The sequence below is a fragment of the Callorhinus ursinus genome, unplaced genomic scaffold (genome assembly GCF_003265705.2).
Source record: "Callorhinus ursinus isolate GAN/ISIS: 27379988/994484 unplaced genomic scaffold, GSC_fseal_2.0 scaffold34, whole genome shotgun sequence".
Lineage (NCBI taxonomy): Eukaryota > Metazoa > Chordata > Mammalia > Carnivora > Otariidae > Callorhinus > Callorhinus ursinus.
Genome location: NW_027397096.1, coordinates 13,738,986 through 13,760,471, shown reverse-complemented (window position 1 = coordinate 13,760,471; position 21,486 = coordinate 13,738,986). Strand labels below are relative to the sequence as shown.

At 43.5% G+C, this 21,486-nt stretch overlaps 1 protein-coding gene, 2 non-coding genes and 1 pseudogene across 12 annotated transcripts in view; 1 reads left to right on the top strand and 3 right to left on the bottom strand.

Annotated features, from left to right (window-relative positions):
* TEX14 (testis expressed 14, intercellular bridge forming factor) overlaps positions 1-21,486 on the bottom strand; it is a 114,236-nt gene that overhangs the window by 56,925 nt on the left and 35,825 nt on the right. For all 10 annotated transcript variants that reach the window (XR_012374458.1, XM_025851044.2, XM_073879513.1 and 7 more), the window contains exon 3: positions 2,979-3,093. Coding sequence is in view for 9 of the 10 variants with exons in the window: in XM_025851044.2 (XP_025706829.1) it covers positions 2,979-3,093 (115 nt within the window). In the remaining variant the exon portion in view is untranslated. The remainder of the gene's footprint in view (positions 1-2,978; positions 3,094-21,486) is intronic.
* LOC112808473 (small nucleolar RNA U3) lies at positions 3,714-3,926 on the bottom strand. The gene has a single exon (XR_003204351.1). It is a non-coding gene; the product is annotated as a small nucleolar RNA U3 (small nucleolar RNA).
* Positions 11,988-12,615, top strand: LOC112808113 (protein lin-28 homolog A pseudogene; annotated as a pseudogene).
* Positions 19,883-20,098, bottom strand: LOC112808475 (small nucleolar RNA U3). Its single transcript, XR_003204353.1, has one exon. It is a non-coding gene; the product is annotated as a small nucleolar RNA U3 (small nucleolar RNA).

Sequence of the window (21,486 nt, the reverse complement as noted above, 5' to 3'; positions counted from 1 at the left end):
AATAAAATCTTTCAAAAAAGTCTCCCAGTCCAGACCCCTAGTTCTCTTGCTCAAAGGCAACTACTGTTACATGTTTTTGTACGCTTTCAGAAATGTTCTCTGCATATACAGGGAGGAATAAGAATATGCTATGTAAACTGTTCTGCATTTAAGTCTTTTCACTTAACTGTATCTTGGAGAAATTTCCATATGACAATATACAAGTCACCTCCATTGTTTTTAACAGCTGCATAGTATTCTAATGTATGTACCCTAATTTAGTGAACGGGCCACTGAGTGTCAGAGTATACACCAGACTAAATCAGAACCTGCAAGCATGAGGCCCAGGAATGTGTGCTTTTTACAAGTTCCCCAGGTGATGCCAACAAGGCTGGCCTGCACCCACTTGATAGCTCATTATGAGCTCTCTCCTACTGGTAGTTCAGTCTCCTATTGCACACTGCACTGTAAGAACCATAAAATCCTCCTAGAGGTTGAAACTAGAGGCCTGCAGAGTGATTTGGCAACTCAGAGGCATGTTTTATTAGGTTGACATAGTGTTTAAATAAGGAATTTAAAATAATGGACAAGGGATACATGGGTGGCTCAGTAGGTTAAACATTTAACTCTTGCTCTCAGGGTTGTGAGTTCAAGCCCTGTGCTAGGCTCCATGCTGGGTGTAGCACCTACTTAAAAATCTTTAATTAATAAAATAAAATAATGGACAATATTTAATATTTGGGAGATTTCACATTAAAAATTGGGATTTTCAGGGGCACCTGGGTGGCTCAGTCAGTTAAGCCTCTGCCTTCGGCTCAGGTCATGATCTCAGGGTCCTGTGATAAAGCCCCACATTGGGCTCCCTGCTCAATGGGCAGCCTGCTTCTCCCTCTCCCTCTCCCCCCAGCTCATGCTCTCTCTCTTGCTCTCAAATAAATATATAAAATCTTGGGGCACCTGGGTGGCTCAGTCGTTAAGCACCTGCCTTCAGCTCGGGTCATGATCCCAGGGTCCTGGGATCGAGCCCCACATCAGGCTCCCCGCTCGGCAGGAAGCCTGCTTCTCCCTCTCCCACTTCCCCTGCTTGTGCTCCTGTTCTTGCTCTCTCTCTCTCTGTCAAATAAATAAATAATAAAAAATAAGTAAATATATATATGTATATATATAAAATCTTAAAAAAAAAAATTGGGATTTTCAGCCTCTTGGAAATTTAGAAGATCTGGCCTTCCTGGCTCCCTTTCCTACCCAGGAGCAACAAATACCTAACCCTTCTTAGAGAGAGCCTGTGCCCATAAACTCCACTTGGTCCCACAGGTATTTGACTTTGTGAGTTCAATAGGTCTGTGCCATCACAGCATTTCCTTTGAGCACTTAGTAATACAACCTCCCCCCAGAAATTTCCCTTCACTTTGATCAACAGATATTTTTTAAGTCACATGAAAACAGTCCTATCACAAAATACAAAGCCAAGGGCGCCTGGGTGGCTCAGCCGGTTAAGCGACTGCCTTCGGCTCAGGTCATGATCCTGGAGTCCCGGGATCGAGTCCCACATCGGGCTCCCTGCTCGGCGGGGAGTCTGCTTCTCCCTCTGACCCTCTTCCCTCTCGTGCTATCTCTCATTCTCTCTCTCTCAAATAAATAAATAAAATCTTAAAAAAAAAAAAAAATACAAAGCCAAGGGGTTTGCCTTCCCCCCCTTTGACAATGTCCTTTCCTACCTCCCCCTGGCATCATGGGGACTTCTAAAAAAGGAAAGTCAAACTAAGTTCTTAATGCCTGGGCTCCTGGTCTCAGCTCTAATCATTAACACACCATTATAGGCCAGTCACTTAAATTTTCTGGGCCTTAGCTCCCTAACCTGGAATATTAAATGTTTGAATGATTTATTCTTTAAAGAATCCAACTCTAAGCCTCCACAAAACAGACATAATTAAAGATGACTGGAAAATGCTGCATTTTTGCTACGAACGCCAGGGGTTCCCAGTGTGGCCTCCTACTGCACTGTTACCTGCAAACAGATGAGCCAGCCCTTTCTTTCTGAGCTTTGAAATTAAACATTAACACAGGACAGGAGAGTATATGTGAGTCTAGAAGGAAACAGCAAAATGTTCACTGTATTAATTTATATCTGGGTTATAGAATTCTAATGTCAATTGGTGTTTTTTCTTTATACTTTTGGAAACTTCCAAGTTTTCTCCCACTAAGCAAGCAACCCTATAAAAAACAAAAAACAAAACAAAGCCCCCCAAATCTTCTGATATCAATACTTTTTAAAGTACATTAAGCAGGGCCTCCTCATGTAAGATGGGAATGCTACTTTATGATGTTTATGATTATATTCTGGAATTCCTGTGGAAATCAGCTAGAATCATGGTAAGTGTTCAAAACCTGTTCCTGGTTCTGTCCGATAGGAACTGTAAAAGTACCTGCTGTCCCCTCCCTCTCAAGGAGGTGGTTGTGAAGATCAAGTGAGCTGGTGCCTGGAAAAGCCCTCGGAAAAGCAAACTACACCGTTCCACATTAAAAGTTGGGCCAACTGTTAAACTCATATTCTTTTGGACCACAATTACAAGAGCAAGGCAAGTGATCCTGAGAAAGTGATGTCAAGTATATTATTGGTTGGTGGGTATGTTAAACTGCTTAAGTGAATCATACAAATTATAACCTGGGGTGGAAATATGCAAACAGTACTATTTAATAAATAGCAATTAAGTTCCCCTTATTTTACTGGACCTAGTAAAACTGCCCAGAAAACTTCATTAGCAGTTAAAACTATGTTTCAACATAGCTGTGCAACTGTATTTCATTAATATAAATTAGTAAAGGTTTGTACACCTTAAACTTAATGTTAAATGTCAGTTTTAACCCAATAAAACTAGAAAAGAAACCCTTAAAAAATTAGTAAAGGTTCTTTTAATATCTTCTCAAATTGTTTTCCAAATGCCCCAACTCATTTTTAAAGAATACTATTTTCTAAAGAGCCATCTCATTATACTTACTGATTTGGATCTGATCCATAATCCACCAGAACATCAACTAATTTCGTAAAGCCTAATAATGCTGCAACAAAAAGTGCAGTCTGGCCCAAGGAGTTAACTGCATCAACACAAATTCCTGCAAAATAAACGCAAAAATGAATACAAATATCAGAAAACTTCCTAATATAAAATTAAAAAAGCTCATGCTAGAAAACAAACATTCCTCTACACAGTACTATCACATATTAGTAATATAAATTTTTCTCCAAAACACAAACCCTTTCATAACACCACAAACATCAAAAACTAAGAATAAATTAAAACACAACCACGTTTATTCATCAAAAGTACTATACATAAAACTTCTAAAAGAAACCCAAGTGGTTTGGTTTACTCGGGTAAGAACACTCTTCACAGAATCTTTGCTTCAGCCCCACGTCAAAACACGTGCGGTTTCTATGACCATACTCTCCGAAATACAAACGCTGTACACTAAAAAAATGGAAAAACTACTTAACAAGTACAACATAAGCCCTTCATTCGTAACGTTAACACTAAGAACCAAAGATCCCAAATACAACGCTACTACTACCCCACCCAGAAAAATCAAAAACTAAAAATCATCAGGGCGACCACCACCACCACTCTGATTACAAAAAGAGCACCAAACAACCTTCCAAAACTAACCACAACGCCCGCACAGAACCACCTCAAAAAACACACAACAACTACTTTAAACGACCATAAAAAAACAAAACCACTCAGACTGCGTTCTCTTCCTCTAACTCCCCCAAGGAGGAGTAGAACGATCATCAATGGAAATCGGCAGTTACAAAAGCAACACCGAAAACCGACTTCACGCTCAGAAGAGAACACTGCGAATCCTCCTCGTGGTTTCGGGTACTCTACACGTTCAGAGAAACTTCTCTAGTAACGAACTATAGAAATGATCCCTGAAAGTATAGTCTTAACAGCACATCCCCTAACTTTCCAAAGTGGAAGAAACCCACATACATTTTAGCCATGGTGACTTTATTTAACGTCACTATTCTTTCCAAATGTACAATAGTATGTATTTCCCAAAGAACTGTTCCATTATCAAAGTTCGACAAAGCGTTTTTGAACAGAAAGCGTTTCAGAAGACATTTCAAGTTATCATTTTAATTAACATACGGCTGATAAACAGCCAATCGCACGGCATTTTTCCCACTGACCCCTCCCACCCCATTGCCCGGCAATTCCGCCTCGTCAGTTTTACGTAACCGCTGACGACTACACAGCGCGCCGGAACTCCAGGACGCGCCTCAGTTTAGACCGACGGTAGAAGCGAGGAATCCTTTCTCCACCCCGCCCCCTCGAGAAAAACGGAAGTGGATGATGAAACCGATGACTTAAAGCCAAAGAGTTTTGCAAAACACTCCCGGTTTTTTAAACTTAATCCCGTGATCTAAATACCAGTCAAATAAATGTTCTTTGTTTTTTTTAACAAATCAATTTTTATTTACATAAAAGGTGTTTAAACAAAACAAAATACATAATTCTGCTTAAAGTTTCAGGAGCTCTCCGCTCTTGGGCTAAAGACAAAACTTGACATAGCTTATCAGGCCGTCCATGGTCTGGCCCACACACCAACTCTCCAGCCTTATTTTGCATCAAGTTCCCCACTCACTTCAGCCCTATTGAACTTCAGCTCTTTTGCTCGCCATATTCCCTTCTGCCACAGAGCCTTTGCAAAAGCTGTTCCCTCAGACAGGAATTCTCTCCCAATCCCTTTCCCAACTTAACTGCAGTTCATCATTACGACATCTGTCCAAGTGTCATTGTCTCAGGGCCTGACCTCCTTAACCAGATTCAACATCTTCAATGAGTGATTATTTGATTAATGCCGCTCTTTGCATGAGACTATGTCTGGGAAGGGCAGAGACTATGAAATGACCTTGTATACCCACAATATCCCAAACACCTGGTACTAAAAGAATGAATCCAAGCAAAGGTGTCCAGTGCAGAGAACCGGGTAAGATAGGGGTCCTTAACATTATAATATGTCATCTTAAAGCCATAGCGGTTAGTGAGTCACAAAACATTCTACCTAAATAGACAGTTGAGGATGGAGCCCTGAGGCCCACTAACATTTTAAGGGGCAAGCTGAAAGGACAAAGCCAAAAAGTAGGAAGAGAAGGAAACCAAAAGAGGTAAGAGAAAAACCTGGAACAAATGGGTCACAGTGACAAGGGATAAGAGTTTCAAAAAGGAGCATCAGTCAACAGCATCAGACTGGAGAAATCTAGTAAGAAGGATCACTGTTCTTGATGAGAGCAGTGCTAGTGGGGTTCACATTTCTTATTGCTCAGGTCTCCCTATGTTACAAGTATTTGTGGCATGTCTTCTTCCCTACCAGACTATCTCCCGTAACCTTCAGGGCAGAAACTGCCAATTTATCTCTCTTCAGTGCCAGGTAAACTTACTTGACCTAGCAAGCCTAAGTGTAGAGAGGAGCAGCAAAAACAACGTGGGAAAACAATTCTCCATGGATGGCTCCTGTGTCTCCGTGTCAGGAAAGTAAGGCACTAATTGCCCTGTGTTCTGGACTATCTTTTTGAAGATGTGTGTATATCAACCTTTGGAAGATAAAGTATCTTCCTTTAGAGCAAAGGACAGGCATGCTCACTGTCCAGTATAATAAAGATAACAGCTCCTTCTAGAGCAAAGGTTATACTGTCCATTATAGAAGATAAGTTCAGGGTGCTTCTACCGTAATGCAACCCACCACGTGTGCAATGTTATATAGCTCTTTGCATGGCTCTGTGGGAATTAGGGCTTGAGGAACCAGCACCAAAAAAGCTAAAAGTCTAACTACTGCTGTGGTTTGAGTAATAAACTATCACTCAATTCTGTGACCCAGGAATCGCCTGTCTTCTGCCTGCTTCCATATACCTGAAGCAGCCTAATATATAAAATCACCGATTATTCATAATTCTGGTTAGGAAGGAACTACAGTTTAGGGTAGCAGACTGGTTAATCCCTGGAGTTCATGAACTAAAAAATTATTTTTAAAAATTTTTTTAAAGATTTATTTATTCATGAGAGACAGAGAGAGAGAGAGAGAAGCAGGCTCCCAAGGAGCAGGGAGCCCGATGCGGGACCCGATCCCAGGACTCTGGGATCATGACCTGAGCTGAAGGCAGACGCTTAACCATCTGAGCCACCCAGGCGCCCTCATGAACTAAAAAATTAACTCAGCCAGGGCCTCCAAAGGCTTAGGGAAGCACTTAGGGAGGCAATGACCAACAATTCTTGAGAAGATACAGATGGCTACACAGAAAAATAGGCTGAAAGCCACTGTCCCCACAATTTACATAACAGCCTTTTGGGGATTTCCTAGTAGAAAACATTTACTCATTAATTCACTCATTCAACAAATATTTCAGGCCAGCCCACTGTAGCCATGTTGTGACTGATAAAAAGGTGACCAAAATAAGTCCCCGAGAAGTGACCAAAGGCAGCTTTGACATGGTACAAAAACTGACTAAAAAGGTCAAAAGACCCGGGTTCAAGTGTTGAAGTCCTAATGACAACCCTTTTTAGCCTGGAGCCTCCAGATGGGTCAGTCACCTAATCTCTGGGCCTCCTAGGAAGCAAGACCTGATACTAATAACGATGTGTACCAGGGACCATTCTAACGCAATCCTCAGAACAGTAGTGTACAACAGGAGGAAGGTACTAATATCACTGTTTTGTGGATGGAAAAACCGAGGTTTAGAGGGGGTGGGTAATTTTCCAGAGATCACACAACAATCTGGCTCCAAAGTCCCTGCACTACAACATATTGTCATCCTCTCAACCTAATTTCTCAGGCTTGCTGCTCAGAGTTGCCGAAGGCTTTAGTCACTAAACAATGCTGTCCACAGCATTAAACACAAAGCGAAGATAAAGTATTAATTTCTTTTTATTTTATTTTATTTATTTAAATTTTTTTTCCTAAAGAAAGGCAGACTGCCATGTGCAGCGCCTCATTTGGATGTGTCTGGAGTCTTGGAAGCTTGACTACCCTACGTTCTCCTACAAATGGACCTTGAGAGCTTGTTTGGAGGTTCTAGCAGGGAGCACAGCTACTCGTATACCCTTGACCAAAGAACGGTCCTCCTCTATCCGGGAAGGTCGTCCTCTTTGACCAAGCGCGCAGCTTCGGGAGGGACGCAAATGGAGCAGTGAAGGAGGAAGGGAACACCCCTAGCCAGCCAGGTCAGGGGAATCAATGCTGGCCATCAGTGAGGTGACAGATGTTGCAGCCAGATTGCCCTCACATCCTAAAGTATTAATTTCTGAGAGCAGGAAACCTAGATAGCTTTGGGAGAAAGTGGGATGATGGGGTGTAAAGGGAATGAGAGGGTAAATAACATGTGTATTGGAAGGATGGGTATTTCACCCCTACTCTGCAATATTCAATAAACCAACATAAAATGGTGCCTGAGTTGAAATAATGGGGGAAAAAGGATAAACTTGAAGCTTGAAAAAAAATAAAAAATGAGAAAACATTCAGAACTGGAGAAAAGGTGGGAAAACAAATACTTTCCTAAGTGCAGTTAGGAATGTGAAGTGTTACAATGCTTTTGGAAAGCAATGTGGCAATATCTATGAAAAGCTGGACCCAGAAATCCCACTTTGAATATTAAAAATCCATTATGTAGGGGCGCCTGGGTGGCTCAGTCAGTTAAGCATCTGCCTTCGGCTCAGGTCATGATCCCAGGGTCCTGGGATCGAGTCCCACATCAGGCTCCTTGCTCAGTGGGGAGCCTGCTTCTCCCTCTGCCTGCCTCTACCCCTGTTTATGCATGTGTGCTCTCTCTCGCTCTCCTCTCACAAATAAATAAAAACTTAAAAAAAATAAAGATTTTATTTTTAAGTAATCTCTGCATCCAACATGGGGTTTAAACTCACAACCCCAAGATTAGGAGTCTCATGCTTTACTGACTAAGCCAGCCCGCCACCCACCCCTGTTGGGAGTTTTTTGGATTAGTGATTCAATCTCTTTGCTGGTTATAGTCTGTTCAAATTTTCTATTTCTTCCTGTTTCAGTTTGGTAGTTTATATGTTTCTAGGAGTTTATCCTTTCTTCGACGTTGTCCAATTTGTTGGCATATAGTTTTTCATAATGTTCTCTTATAATTGTTTGTATTTTTTTTAGCAATTTTTTCTTTTTTTAAATTTATTCATGAGAGTCAGAGAGAGAGAGAGAGAGAGAGAGAGAGAGAGAGAGAGGCAGAGGCAGAGGGAGAAGCAGGCTCCCTGCCCAGCAGGGAGCCCGATGCGGGACTCAATTCTAGGACCCCGGGATCACGACCTGAGCCAAAGGCAGATGCTTAACCATCTGAGCCACCCAGGCGCCCAATTGTTTGTATTTTCGTGGTGTTGTTATTTCTTCCCTCTCATTTATGATGTTATTTGTTTGAGTCCCTTCTCTTTTTTCTTGTAAAGTCTGGCAAAAGGTGTAACCATTTTATTGATTTTTTTCTTTTTTTCTCAAAAAATCAGCTCCTGGGGCACCTGGGTGGCTCAGTTGTTAAGCATTTGCCTTCCGCTTGGGTCATGGTCCCAGGGTCCTGGGATCGAGCCCCGCATCGGGCTCCCTGCTCCACAGGAGGCCTGCTTCTCCCTCTCCCACTCCCCCCTGCTTGTGTTCCCTCTCTTGCTGTGTCTCTCTCAAATAAATAAATAAAATCTTTAAAAAACAAAACAAACAAACAAACAAAAAACAGCTTCTGGGGATGCCTCGGTGGCTCAGTCGGTTGGGCGTCTGCCTTCGGTTCAGGTCATGATCCCAGGGTCCTGGGATCGAGCCCCGCATCAGGCTCTCTGCTCAGCTGGGAGCCTGCTTCTTCCTCTGCCTGCTTGTGCTCTCTCGCTCTGACAAATAAAATCATTTAAAAAAAAAACAACAAAAAAACCCAGCTCCTGGTTTCATTGATCTACTGTTTTTTTGATTTCTATATCATTTATCTCTACTCTAATCTTTATTATTTCCTCCCATCTGCTGGTTTTAGATTTTGTTTCTTCTTTTTCTAGCTCCTTTAGGTGTCAGGTTAGGTTGTTTATTTGAGATTTTTCTTGCTTCTTGAGATAGGCCTGTATTGCTATCAGCTTCACTCTTACAACCACTTTTGCTGCATCCCAAAGGTTTTGGACTTCTGTGGTTTCATTTTCATTTGTTTCCATGTACTTTTTTATTTCTTCTTTTATTTCCTGGTTGACCCATTCATTTTTACTAGCTAATCAAAACAGTATGGTACTGGCACAAAAATAGTCACATAGATCAATAGAACAGAATTGAAAACCCAGAAGTAAACCCATAACTATATAGTACATTAATCTCAACAAAGCAGGAAAGGATATCCAATGGGAAAAGGACAATCTCTTCAACAAATGGTATTAGGAACTGGATAGCAACATGCAAAAGAAAAAAACTGGACCACTTTTTTTTTTTTTTTAAGAGAGAGAGTACACAAGCTAGGGCAGTGAGGGCGTGGGGGACAGAGGAAGAGGGAGAGAGAATCTTAAGTAGGCTCCATACCCAGCACAGAGCCCAACACAGGGCTCGATCTCATGACCCTGAGATCATGACCTGAGCCAAAATCAAGAGTCAGACGCTTAACTGAATGAGCCACCCAGGCATCCATGGATTACTTTCTTAAACCATAACAAAAATAAATTCAAATGGATTACAGATGTAAATGTGAGACCTGAAACCATAAAAATCCTAGAAGAGAGCACAGGCAGCTCTTTGACATCAGCTGTAGCAGCTTTTTTCTAGATATGTCTCCTGAGGCAAGGGAAACAAAAGCAAAAATAAACTATTGGGATTTCATTCAAATAATAAAACTTCTGCATATCGAAGGATTCAATCAACAAAACTAAAAGGCAACCTACAGAATGGGAGAAGATATTTGCAAATGACATATCTGATAAAGGGTTAGTATCCAAAATATATCAAGAACGTATACAACCCAACACCCAAACAACAAATAATCCAATTAAAAATGCGCAGAAGACATGAATACACATTTCTCCAAAGAAGACATCCAGATGGCCAAAAGACACATGAAAAAAATGTTCATCATCATCACTTACCATCACGGAAATGCAAATCAAAACTACAATGAGATATCACCTCATACCTGTCAGAATGCTAAAATCAACAACAAAAGGAACAACGGGTGTTCGGGAGGATGTGAAGAAAAAGGAACCCCCCTGCACTGTTGGTGTTAATGCAAACTGGTATAGTCACTCTGGAAAACAATATGGAGGTTCTTCAAAAAGTTAAAAATGGAACTGCCCTTGTGATCCAGCTATCACACTACTGGTTATCTACCCAAAGAATACAAAAACATTGATTCAAAGGGATACATGCACCCTGATGTTTTTAGCAGCATTATCTACATTAGCCAAGACATGGAAGCAGTCCAAGTACCCACTGATTGATGAATGGATAAAGAATATGTAGTATACATATACAAAGGAATATTATTCACCTATAAAAAAGAATGAAATCTTGGGCGCCTGGGTGGCTCAGATGGTTAAGTGTCTGCCTTCGGCTCAGGTCATGATCCCAGGGTCCTGGCATCGAGTCCCGCGTCAGGCTCCCTGCTCAGCGGGAAGCCTGCTCCTCCCTCTGCCTCTCCCTCTTTCATGAATAAATAAATAAATAAAATCTTAAAAAAAAAGAATGAAAATTTTGCCATTTGCAACAACATAGATGGTGCTAGGAAGTATAATGTTAAGCTACATAAGTCAGAAAAAGACAAATACCATATGATTTCACTCACATGTACAATTTAAGAAACAAAACAAGCAAAGGGAAAAAAGAGAGAGACAAACAAAAAGACTCTTTTAAAAAAAAAATATTTTATTTATTTATTTGACAGAGAGAGACACAGTGAGAAAGGGAACACAAGCAGGGGGGAGTGGAAGAGGGAGAAGCAGTCCTCCCGTGAAGCAGGGAGCCCGATGCGGGGCTCGATCCCAGGACCCTGGGACCATGACCTGAGTGAAAGGCAGACACTTAACGACTGAGCCACCCTGGTGCCCCCCAAAAAACATACTCTTAACTATAGAGAACACACTGGTGGTTAACAGAGGGGAGGTGGAGGGGCACCGGAGGCCTGTTTCTCCCTCTCCCTCTCCCCCTGCTTGTGTTCCCTCTCTCGCTGTGTCTCTCTCTGTCAAATAAATTTAAAAAAAAGGGGGGGATGGGTGAGACAGGTGATGGGGATTAAGGAGTGCACCTGTTGTGATGAGCACAGGGAGATGTACGGAGTTGTTGAATCACTATATTGTACACCTAAAGCTAATATAACAGTGTATGTTAACTATACTGGAATTATAGTAACTTAAAAAAAAGATTCTAATACAGTGCTTAGAGTGAGGAAGCTTACAACACAAGAAACAATTCTTTTTTCACATGAAACAGAGCGGCACAAAGCAATAAGCAATAAAATGATTAAAGTGTAGAATCTACTGCCTAAAGTTTTGGCAATAAAAAAAGAAAGAATTTTATGAAATTTTAAGGACTTAAAAACATGAATATCCAGGTTCAAAGACCCCACTAAGCACACATCCCAATGGAGGTACACAGGTCTATGCTGAAGCATTATCATGACGTTTAAGAAGACCAGGGATAAAGAGAAGAACATTAAATTCTCCAGAGTGAGTAAAGGACCATTTCACATAATAAAATCAGGAATCTGAATGGCATTAGGGGTCTCGATAATAAGACTGAAAGCTAAGAGACAAAAGAATAGCTTCATAATCCTGGGGGAAATTTATTTCAACCTAGAATTTTGTGTCTTCCAAACTATCAATCAGGTATGAAGATAGGGGGAAAACTTTTCAGATTTTCATTTTTTTTCATATTTCAAAGTAATTACCTCCAATGCACCCTTTTTCTTTGTTTCAGTAAAATGTAAGAATGGGGACTTCTCTGGGGCCAGCAGCCACCCGACCAGGGGCCCGGGGCCGCGGGCTTAGCCGACTACCATGGGCTCTGTGTCAAACCAGCAGTTTGCAGGTGGCTGTGCCAAGGCGCCGGAGGAGACGCCGGACGACGCCGCTCGGGCAGCAGAAGAGCCGCAGCTGCTGCACAGTGCCGGCATCTGTTAAGTGGTTCAACGTGCGCATGGGGTTCGGCTTCCTGTCCATGACCGCCCGCGCCGGGGTCGCGCTTGACCCCCCCCCCCCGGTGGATGTCTTTGTGCACCAGAGCAAGCTGCACATGGAGGGCTTCCGGAGCCTGAAGGAGGGTGAGGCAGTGGAGTTCACCTTTAAGAAGTCGGCGAAGGGCCTAGAGTCTATCAGGGTCACCGGCCCTGGTGGGGTGTTTTGTATTGGGAGTGAGAGGCGGCCCAAAGGGAAGAACACACAGAAGCGCAGATCAAAGGGAGACAGGTGCTACAACTGTGGAGGTCTAGACCACCATGCCAAGGAATGCAAGCTGCCACCCCAGCCCAAGAAGTGCCACTTCTGCCAGAGCAGCAGCCATATGGTGGCCTCATGTCCCCTGAAGGCCCAGCAGGCCCCCAGCTCACAGGGAAAGCCAGCCTACTTTCGGGAGGAGGAAGAAGAAGAGATCCACAGCCCTGCCCTGCTCCCAGAGGCCCAGAATTGAGCTGCAGTGGGTGGGGGCAATTCTTTGGCGATCAGGAAGTTTTGAGGAGCAGGCATCAATCGGCAGAGCGGAGAAAGTGGGGACAGGGTGGGTGGGGGGCAGCTGGCTCTGCCATGCATCTCAGGCTGGGGTCCACAGCATCACCCCCTCTTCCCTCTTGGCACAGGGTAGGGGGGAAGGGGTGAGGCCAATGATCTCCAACCACGCTATATCCAAATGCTCTGAGGGTTCTGGAGAAAATCCTTCCCTGTGTGTTTTATATGAGTCTCCGCCCCCAGATCTCCAGCTTTTGAAAGTGGCCTGGGGAGGGAAATTGTTTTCCTTTCGAAGGAGATGTAATAATAATTGTTCCCATGCCAGAATGTAGAGATTTAAGCATGAGACCAGATGGATGGGCCCAACCCACGAGCAACTACATTCTGTGGGAGGGAGTCTCTCAGGGGTAAGGCGGGTTTTTCCACATTTTGTCTCATAACCTACTGTTGGGATATAGGGTACTGAGGACTGTCTCAAGCAATGGGTTGTGACAGTAGCCACAGGATTGTTGGGGGAACAGCTGCAGACCTGCTGCTCCGAAGCTGACTCCCACCCCATTCCGGGCCGATAGAATTTTATTTATTTGCTCCCATGGACAACCGCACCTTGGGCCCCACTTTCTCCAGGATGCCAACTGCACTAGCTGTGTGCGAATGACGTATCTTGTGCATTTTAACTTTGTTTTCGTAATATAAATATTCTGGTTTTGTATTTTTGTGTAAAAAAAAAAAAATGTAAGAATGGACTAAGAGGAATGGAATCCAGAAAAGATGAGCTGTAACCCAGGCTAAGGGAATTCCCAAAATGTAGCTGAGAGAAAACCATGGGTTCAAGTTGTTCTAGAGAGATGGTGGTCCAGCTTGGACCAGAAGAGTAGAGAAATGTCTTCAAGAAAATATCGAAACCAAGAGATTATAAATTTGACATTGGAAAAAAATGTACTGAAAGTGTTCTGAAGAGTTATTAAAATGTGTGGTAAAAGTTCATTGATTTACATAAAACTGAGCAATAGGGCACCTGAGTGGCTCAGATGGTTGAGCGTCTGCCTTCGGCTCAGGTCATGATCCCAGGGTCCTGGGATCGAGTCCCGCATCAGGCTCCCTGCTCCTTGGGAGCCTGCTTCTCCCTCTGCCTCTCTCTCTCTGTCTCTCATGAATAAAAAAATAAAATCTTAAAAAAAAAAAAAAAAACCTGAGCAATAAAAAGGAGTCCATTTTAACTCCTTTTAAATTAGATTTGCCAATTAGATTAGCTGAAATTAGATTTGCCAACTTTGCAGCTCCTGTCAGATGTATGCTTTTTATTTTTTTTAAAAGGATTTATTTATTTGAGAGAGAGTAAGCGAGAGAGAGCATGAGCTAGGGGGAGAGGCAGAGGGAGAAGCAGGCTTCCCGCTGAGCAGGGATCCTGATGCGGGACTCCATCCCAGGACCCTGGGATCATGACCTGAGCCGAAGGCAGATGCCTAACTGACTGAGCCACCCTGGTGCTCCAGATGTCTGCTTCTTGGAAGGAGAGAGTTTTCAGACTTTGAACCCGCCAGAGGCTTTGAGCTCCCAGGGTTGTGGCTGTCTTTTCCATCCCTCCAGGCAGCAGGAACTGCTGGGTCTTCTTTCACAGCTGTTAACAATGGAGGTGCTGCGCCAAAGCCTCCAGCTCCCCCACAGGCTCTGTCAGCATGAGCACCCTGGGGCTGTGGACAAAGTCCAGTACTATGGCGCTTAGTCTGGATGTGAATGGTTTTACCTGGAAATGACCAAATTACTTAAATGGGTATGTGATTATCCTGAGATTCATCTGGGCATCTGGTGGAGAGTATAAAACTAAAGATGGAAAAGGAATGGAAATACTGTCAGTAGGAATACATCTTTAATTCTCATCCCTCCCTTTCTTCTTTCATTCATTCAACAATAAAAAACAACTCTGGGGTGCCTGGGTCTCAGTCGATTAAGCAAACAACACTTTTTTTTTTTAAGACTTTATTTATTTGACAGAGAGAGTACAACAGGGGGATCCTATAGTCCCACGATCAAGTCCAGCATCCGGCTCCCTACTCAGCAGGGAGTCTGCTTCTCCCTCTGCCCCTCTCCCCTACTTGTGCACTCGTGCATGCACGTGCTCTCAAATAAATAAATAAATAAATAAATAGAATCTTTTAAAAAAAAATTAATGGCCATGCTTAATTAACATAATACCGAATGACAGCCAATCACCCTCTGCATCTTTAAAGCCTAGGAGGCATTCCCTCTACAGTTCTAGTAAAGGAGCCTCACCCCTAGAAAGCTAAAGGAAATGATAGGCCTTTGTTAGTCAGAAGCAAGCTGATTCAAGAGATCAGTAAACAATAGCTTTTGCATGAAGTCACTGTCCTAAGAGTTTGACTTTCAGGGGCACCAGGGTTGCCCAGTCGTTAAGCATCTGCATTCGCTTCAGGTCATGATCCCAGGGTCCTGGGATGGAGCCCTGCATCAGGCTCCCTGCTCGGTGGGGAGCCTGCTTCTAAAAAAAAAAAGTTTGACTTTCAAATGCTAGTAAATTAGAGACAGGGCACCGTGACTGTGGCAGGGAGTGGAAATGGGTGGCTGAGAACCAACATGGAAAAACAAAGCCTTTGGGGTTTTGTACCATAGTCTGCACTACCTGTTCACACTTTTTGAGTATGTATGTATGTATTTTTTAAGTAAATTCAATGCCCAACTGAGATTAAGAGTTGCATGCTCTATCGACTGAGCCAGCCAGTTACCTCACCATTCAAGTTTCTAAAATAAAACTAGTTGTTTGGTGGAGTTGACATCATTACTTTGAAAAAGGACTTTGCCTGCCTCCATTTGACCTCAAACATTTTTTTTTTTTTTTTTTTTTTTTAAGATTTTACTTTTGAGGCGCCTGGGTGGCTCTGTCGTTAAGCGTCTGCCTTCGGCTCAGGTCATGATCCCAGGGTCCTGGGATCGAGCCCCGCATCAGGCTCCCTGCTCCGCAGGAAGCCTGCTTCTCCCTCTCCCACTCCCCCTGCTTGTGTTTCCTCTCTTGCTGTGTCTCTCTGTGTCAAACAAATAAATAAAAATCTTAAAAAAAAAATTTTACTTTTAAGTAATCTCTCCACCCAATGTGGGGCTCAAACTTACAAACCAGAGATCAAGAGTCTCAGGCTCTACTGACTGAGCCAGCCCAGGCACCCATGACCTCAAACTTTATAATTAAGGTTTTTGTTCGAGTTTCTCTCTTAACTCAGGCAAAAGACCCTGCAGAAAAAACATAACCTGTTGGGAACCAAAACCACTCCCTCAAGCAAAAATGATTGCCCTGAGCCAGCAAGAGCCCACCCAGGATTGACTCCACGACAATGATCCCTTTAACCTTCACTGCCTATCTGCATGTACCCACCCACCTTTGCCTTCCATTTTCTTTATATAAACCCAGAAGTATTTTGGGCATTCACTGGTCTTAGACACTAGTTTGCTGTCTTCCCAGTGGTGACCTCACTGAAATAAATTCCTTTCTAGTTCTACCACCACTTGTTTCTCTGTCTTTGGGTTTTGTCAGCGACAAGTGGCTGAACCTGGTCTGTTTGGGACCCCCCCCCCCCGCCCGGAGCCAAGTATTCCTGCACCCCTTATAGCTCTGTGCACCGGCTACAACTTGAGCATCAATTCTTAACACTATTAGCTACTATTTATTGAGGGCTTACTAGGTACCAGGCATCATTCTAAGTATTTGACATATTAGATAAATGCAATTATTAGTCATCCTAGTTTTATGGATGGAGAAACTAAAACACAGAAAGATTAGGTAACTTGCCAAAGGTCACACAGCTGTTAGTTAACAGAGCTGGTAGGTCACCTTAACCATTATCCCACTTTGCTATGTGCTAAAATACTATTCTAGGTACTGAGCATCAGAGATATGGAGCTGAGTAAAGGCCCCTACTCTCTGAGTTTACATTCTAGTGAGGGAGAGAGATGACAGCAACAAATACCCAAGACAATATTAGATAATGAGGCATGCCAAGGATTTTAAGTGTTGAAACTGAGAGAGATTGGTAGCTACTTTAGATTTGGGTGGTCAAAGAAGGCCTCTCTTTGGAGGTTACATTTACACAGAGAGAACAACTAATGCAAAGATTCAAAGAAGGAAACAAAGTGGTATGTTCCAGCAACTTGAAGACAGCTAGACATCCTCAGGGTATGAGGGAGAGGTGAGGTGCAGGCAGGGGCCAGATATCTGAGGGTTTTCTAGGCAAGGTTGAGGCCAGGGGAGTCTGGTTTTAAGTGTGAAGGGAAGCCACTGAGAGGTTTAAAGCTGTGAAGACCAGTTTTGAGGCCACTGCTTCAGGTGTCTGTGGGAGAGATCATGGTGGCTTACAATTGGGTGTATGTAGCAAGGAAGGAGAAACTTGGGCTGTTCTGGAAGTCGAGTCAATAGGATACACTGATGGACTTGGTGAGGGAGGGTGAGGGAAATAGGTTTCAAAGGTGACAAGCTGGTTTGTGCCTAGAACAACCTTCTGGATGGTGATGCTAATAGGGAAGACTGTGGAAGAGACAGGGATTTCTCATATAAGGGAAGGCCTTTTTCAGAATGGGGGAAAGGAGCATTCAAACCACTACACTTGCTTTACCTAATTTAACCCTTACAACAATCCCATGTGTTGATGCTATTACTAATATATCTACCTTCGTTAGAGGGACAGACTGAAGTTAAAAAGTTTCCCCAAAACCCACAGCTAGTAAATAGCAGACCAAGGCGTCAATTCCAGAGCATACACTTCCCTCACAGCTCCCAGCCTTTAAAGATGACCAAGAACTAATTTAGGGCTCAAAGTGAAAGCTTGGCCACTGTAGATCCAAAAGGAGAAAGTCAAGGAGGAAATAATATGGTACATAGCTAGAGTGGAAGAAAGAGAAATTAACTGTGATCTGGGGAGGTACTTCCAAGACCAGGAAGCAATCTCAAGGCTTCAACAGCAGGGAAGGAAAGGAGGCACACTCTCAGGAGATAAGACTTTTTCTTTCTTTCTCCCTTCCTTCCTTCCTTCCTTCCTTCCTCCCTCCCTCCTTCCCTCCCTCCCTCCCTCCCTTTGTCTTTCTCTCTCTCTCTTTCTCAATTTCTTTTAGGTTTAAGTAATCTCTACATCCAATGTGGGGCTCAAACTCACAACCCCAAAATCAAGAGTTGCATGCTTTTCCTACTGAGCCAGGCAGGTGCCCCTTTTAAATTCTATTTTTAAGTAATCTCTATACCCAACGGAGGGCTCTAACTCACAACACCCGCCCCCCCCCGCCCCCCGCCGCTGGAGATCAAGAGTCACATGCTACACCAACTGAGCCAGCCATGCGCCCCTTTTCCACACCTGCACCCTGGGATGATTATTTCATTCCCTCTTTTTTTTTTTTTTGAGATTTTATTTATTTATTTGACAGAGAGAGACACAGCGAGAGAGGGAACACAAGCAGGGGGAGTGGGAGAGGGAGAAGCAGGCTTCCCGTGGAGCAGGGAGCCCGATGCGGGGCTTGATCCCAGGACCTGAGCCGAAGGCAGATGCTTAAACAACTGAGCCACCCAGGCGCCCCTTTTAGATTTTACTCTTAAGTAATCTCTACACCCAAAGTGGGCTTGAACTCACAGCCCTGAGATCGAGGGTTGCATGCTCTACTGACTCAGCCAGCCCAGTACCCCTCATTCCTTCTTTATTCTCATCTCTCCTACCCTTCCTCACCAGCCTCCCTCAGCAATGTTTTTGCCTCACACTTGGCACAGAACTAGAAGCTATCATTTGAAAAACCCTCACTATGGTCTCATTACATGGACGAACTGCCTAAATCTGCACTCCTCATCAACACTGACCCACTCAAAGGCCTGCCCCTAGGAGCTGCTCTCTCCTAAATCTGTTTCTCCTGCTGCACCCGGTCCTTCCATCTGCACTCAGACTTGTTCTCCCATCTTTAATTCTCCCATCTTCCTGGGCACCCAGGTGGCTCAGTCATCAAGCGTCTGCCTTCAGTTAAGGTCATGATCCCTGCTCTGCAGGAAGCCTGTTTCTCCCTCTCCCACTTCCCGTGCTTGTGTTCCCTCTCTCGCTGTGTCTCTGTCAAATAAATAAATAAAATCTTAAAAAAAAAATTCTCCCATCTCCCTGTCTACATCCCCCCTCCCCTCCCCTCCCCTCCACCCCGCTCCCCTCCACCCCCAGTGCATATCTGCCTCTATACTCTCCATCACAGCTTGATCTTCTGGGAGCTCTTTCCACCCAGTGGCAAGCCCTCACATCCCTTCATTGATCAGCCCATCCCAAACTAGCTTCTATCTCTGCCGCAAGACCAATAAAGTCACCACTGAATGCCATGGCTTTCTATCTGTATCTTGATCTCATATGCTTTCTACACATTTCTCTGTTCTACTTTCCTTCCTTGGCTTTGATCGAGCACATTCATCTGGTTTTCATCCTACCTGTTTGGCCACGCCTTCTCGGTCAGCTTTGGGAGTTCGGTCTGTTAAAGATCAGAAATTTCTCCTAAATGTGTCCTAAACTGAACTCTACCATCACTTCCCACCCCATTGCCCTACAGAATTCAGTTACTCCTCCATTCTCCCCACCTTATCATAGGAAATCATTTGCTCAAGCCATAAAACCTGACAACTATCCCTCACTCATACCTATGCTGAATCAGTCCCCCAAGTCCCAGCAATATTAAATATCTTTCAAATCTAGTCAGCTTCTCTTTCTCCAGCACCACCACACCACCACCTTCCCTACTATCTAGATGAATGCACCATGTGCTCTCCAGCGTTCACACTTCCCACTTGACTCAATCCCTGCTGCAACCTAACTGCCACAGAGCAGTTAATAACCACAAAGCACATCAAAACCATTCTCCTTTCAATAGCAACCCACCACCCTTAAAAATAGTAAACTATCTCCAGTTCTCCATCAAAGGGTTATAACTAAACCATTCTCTCACTTTTTTTTTGAAAGCTAACACTAAAACACAGTAATATATCTGGAAAAAGAACTTGATATCCATAAGAAATTGTGCCTACTCGACTCAGCCTTTAAACAGTTCCTAATCTGAGTCTCCACTCAATTCTACGTTATCAGTTGCATTTAGTGTTTTCCGCTAACTTTTCTCCCTACTACATACTCCCCAAACAAACTACAGGCTTGTAAATCAAGCTGCAGAACACAACATCCTTGTAACAACTCTACTTTTGGTAACAAAAACACCCTACTAAAACCACTCAGATGACATCCCTTTCTTCTAACTTCTCTTTAAGAGAAGAAGAACGATCATCAAAGACAAAAGGCGTCCGTAAAAAAACAACACCTAGAGCCAACTTCACGCTCAGAAAGGGATATTACACCTCTTCCTCGTGGTTTCGGGTACTTTACACGTTCAGAGGAACTTCTCTAGTAATAAACTATAGAAATGATCCCTGAAAGTATAGTCTTAAGCTTGTTTTCGCCACCTCGGCTAGGTCTATGGCAGTCGCACACTTTGCGCTGATGACGACATTTTTCGCACTTCTCCCATTTTCAGAACTATCACATAAACAAAGTATTGTTTTATACACCATCTTTTAAAACACTCTGCATACTCTTAAGAGTCTTTCCTTTAAGAAAACTAAGTCTTCTGGTTCTTAATTAGCCTATCACGGACCGACAGCCAATCAGAAGCTCTTGTTTTTCTGACATAAAAACTTCCGGACTAGTTTAAGATAAGGGTGCGCTGGGGGGGCGTCAATCAGTACCGGCATTACACGGTATTACACGCCCCGTCTTCGGGTGGGAATTTTTTTTGGAACCTCTAAGACCCTGAATTTGAAAAGTTAATAGGTAAATTAATTTGACATTTTGACTTTCAGACCGGCTGCTAGTTACTCACTTCTGTGTGGACTTGAGGGGCACATATTGGGACTCAACTCTGGGTAGGTTTTCTTTTTTTTTCCCCCCAAGATTTTATTTATTTGACAGAGAGAGGGACAGTGAGAGAGGGAACACAAGCAGGAGGAGTGGGAGAGGGAGAAGGAGGCTTCCCGCAGAGCAAGGAGCCCGATGCCGGACTCTATCCCAGGACCTCAGGACCACCACCCAAGCGGAAAGCACTTAACCAACTGAGCCACCCAGGCACTCCTTGTTTCTTTCTTTTTTAAGATTTTAGGTTGCTTTTCAAAACAACGTATCCAGGTGTAGAGAGCAAAATGGAGTCTCTCTTGTCAAGCAGGAGCCTGTGCCAAGCAATGACCGCAAGCAGTTAAGGTACTGCAGCTAGATATCACCCAGACCAACCTCAGCTGACACCCCAGAACTGATAACGAGTAGAACCAGAGGAGGTCTGCAGAGACCCAAAACTGATTAAATCCCTTTAAAAAGGGAAGGATTTTGGCAGGAAACTGTCAGACTCTTCAGACCTGATCCCTCTATGTCTGACCATTTGAAAAAGGGAACTGCCCCTGAAGGCTCTGACAGATTGATCCCTGAACAGAATGGAGATCCTTCACTGCTTGAACTTCGGAAGCAGTAAGTGTCAAGAGCTGACCCGGACCAGACATATCTCAAGCCTTATCTCAACTGTTCAGCCAGGGACTGACTGTGCGTTTGGTTCGTTAACTTCCTGCACCCTTGTTATCTTGTGTGTTGTGTGGCTTGAATTCTGTCCTGCTCTGTGTGCTGTGTAAGAAGCCAAGCTCAATCCCATGGTGAATTGTCATTGAGTTTGGAATCCTGAACCTGCTTTGTAATTGTGATTTAACTTTTGCTTTATGATTGAATAAAGCTGACATTGGGGAAAGACACAAAATATGTTCCAGGCCTTCTACTAAACCCTTTACATAACTGAG